The sequence below is a fragment of the Lithobates pipiens genome, unplaced genomic scaffold, assembly GCF_037356315.1.
Source record: "Lithobates pipiens isolate NorthernLeopardFrog02 unplaced genomic scaffold, aLitPip1_a1.2 Scaffold_27, whole genome shotgun sequence".
NCBI lineage: Eukaryota > Metazoa > Chordata > Amphibia > Anura > Ranidae > Lithobates > Lithobates pipiens.
In genome coordinates, this window is record NW_027507788.1 from 208,182,887 (window position 1) to 208,185,681 (window position 2,795).

General features: G+C 39.0%; 1 protein-coding gene across 1 annotated transcript; it reads left to right on the forward strand.

The window, feature by feature from the left end:
* Nucleotides 1-1,832: 1,832 nt before the first annotated feature.
* On the forward strand, nt 1,833-2,795 carry LOC143933013 (olfactory receptor 5V1-like). Its single transcript, XM_077455929.1, has one exon. It carries the CDS (start codon nt 1,833-1,835, stop codon nt 2,793-2,795), a length of 963 nt encoding a protein of 320 aa, XP_077312055.1.

Here is a 2,795-nt window from a genome sequence, read left to right on the forward strand (position 1 = left end):
TGGATAGATCGGACACTTTTGACACTTTTTTGGGACCATTGACACTTATACAGCGATCAGTGTTGTAAAAATGCACAGATTACTGTATAAATGTCACTGGTAGGGAAGGGGTTAACACTAGGGGGTAATCAAGGGGTTAAATGTGTTCACTAAGAGGTGTTTCTAACTGTGGTGGGAGGGGACTGACTGGGAGTACAGAGAGATCGCTGTTCCTAATCACTAGGAACAGACAATCAATCTGAACTCCCTTGGTCAGAACGGGAATCTGTTTGTTTACATTGATAGAGCCCCGTTCTCGCTCTCTGTGGTACAATCGCACATGGCAGTTTTTTTGGTAGAAAATTACTTAGAACCCCCCAACATTATACTTTTTTTTTCTAACACCCTAGAGAATAAAATGGCGGTCTTTACAAGCAAGCACACTTTTTTTTTTTTAAATACACATTTTTGAATTAAAAAATAAGACAACAGTAAAGTTAGACCAATTTTTTTTTATATTGTGAAAGATAATGTTATGCCGAGAAAATTGATACCCAACATGTCACTCTTCAAAACTGCGCCCGCTCGTGGAATGGCGACAAACTTTTACCCTTAAAAATTTCCATAGGCAATGTTTAAAAAATTCTACAGGCTGCATGTTTTGAGTTCCAGAAGAGGTCTAGGGCTAGAATTATTGCTCTCGCTCTACCGATTGCGGTAAAACCTCACATGTGTGGTTTGAACACCGTTTTCATATGTGGGCGCTACTCACGTATGCATTCGCTTCTGCACGCGTGCTCGGCAGGACGGGGCGCATTTAAAAAAAAAAAATTCTTATTTATTTTACCTTTTATTTTTTAATTTTACACTTTTTAAAAAAAAAAATATGTCACTTTTATTCCTATTACAAGGAATGTAAAGATCCCTTGTAATAGAAAAAAAGCATGACAGGACCTCTTAAATATGAGATATGGAGTCAAAAAGACCTCAGATCTCATATTTATACTAAAATGCAATAAAAAATAAAAATAAAATTTTGTAGTTAAAAAAAAGAAAAAAAATGTCCCTTCCGCCCTGCTGTGTCATGGAGATTGGGGGGGGGGGCATCTTCCCCTCACTCGTCTCCATGCACAGCCATGGGAAGGATCCGATCGCCTCCACCGCTGCCGACAGCTCCGGTGAGCGTCAAATCCGCTGCAGAGACCACTTTTATCTTATAGCCGAACCCGGCTGAACGCTGAGATACCGGGGTTTATGGCAACTAACTGCTGCCATAACAATGATATCTGTCCTCAAAGTGAGGACATATATTGGTGGTCGGCAGTCGACAAGTGGTTAAAAAAACCTTTACAATCACTTTAATGCATAGAATGCATTTAGATAAAAAAAAAAAAAAAAACTTCTGACTTTAGAACCACTTTATTAAAAATAAATAATAAGATTACTTTAGAAAATTCAACCTCAGCTATGGTGGAGGGGGCAACAAGGAACTTGATAGTTAAAAATTGTCTTTTCTTACTAAGAAATGAAAATGTGTTCTGTTCTTTGTAGGCGGCTTTGTCACTTTGTCACTTATTGTGTGTTGTCTGAATAAGAGCACTTATTGAAGGTATGTAGGTCACACATGATGGGGAATACATGGGAAAGAGAGAGGAGAGAGAAGTGGATGAAGAAAAGGTAAAGGCTTTAATAGGTTGGCAAATGGGAAAAATGGGAAAAATGTACCCAACAATTTGGCCTGGCCCCCGTGTGCCTGTCATTGGAAAATAATAATGTTACATCGGATAAGACATCATCTACCCCAGAGTTATAATTCAAATATGTTTTTTTCATGAGTGACCTTTTTGTTTTAGATGTCCTCTTCTGCAGAGCACGAGTACGAGAACCAGACAATGGGGAAGAATATTTTATTGCTGAATTTTTCCAGTGATCGCTTCTTTATCATCACCTTTTTGTTATCCATCATTTATTGCACTACCCTGATTGGCAATCTCTGCATTTTTATCATAATTAGGGTTGAAGCACATCTGCACACACCAATGTATTTTTTTCTTAGTAATCTCTCTGTTTTAGACACTTGTTACTCCTCCACCACTCTCCCAACCATGATATTCAATTGCGCTACAGGCAACAAAAGGATTTCATTTGTCAAATGTATTGCACAGTTGTATCTGTTTGTTTCTTTAGGTGGATCTGAGTGTATTCTTTTGGCGGTGATGGCGTATGACCGTTTTGTTGCCATATGCAACCCGTTACGTTATCCGGTGCTCATGAGAAGAAAACTTTGTGCCGGACTTGCAGCTGCTTCATGGTTGAGCGGGTTCCTCGATTCTATCCTTCATACAGTCATGGCTTCCAAACTTAGATTCTGTCAGAGGGATGAGAGTGTAAATAATTTTTTTTGTGATGTTCCACCATTGGTACAAGTAGCCTGTAACCCCACCAAGACCAGCAAAATATTATTATATGTTGTTAGCGTGTTCCTTGGCTTCAGCCCATTTCTTTATATCGTGATAACCTACGTCCACATCATCTCCACCATCATGAAGATCAAGTCTTCTGAAGGACGATCGAAGGCCTTTTCTACCTGCTCCTCCCATCTCATCATAGTCACAGTGTTCTACAACACAGCTATCTTTAACTACGTTGGACCAAGAGGTTACTCCATTGAGATGGAAAATGTAGCATCTCTCTTGTATGGCATTCTGACGCCAGTCGTAAACCCAATAATTTACTGCCTGAGGAACAAAGAAGTCAAAGGGGCTTTAAGAAAACATTACTTAAACATTAAACATTACGGAAATTGTATTTTATGA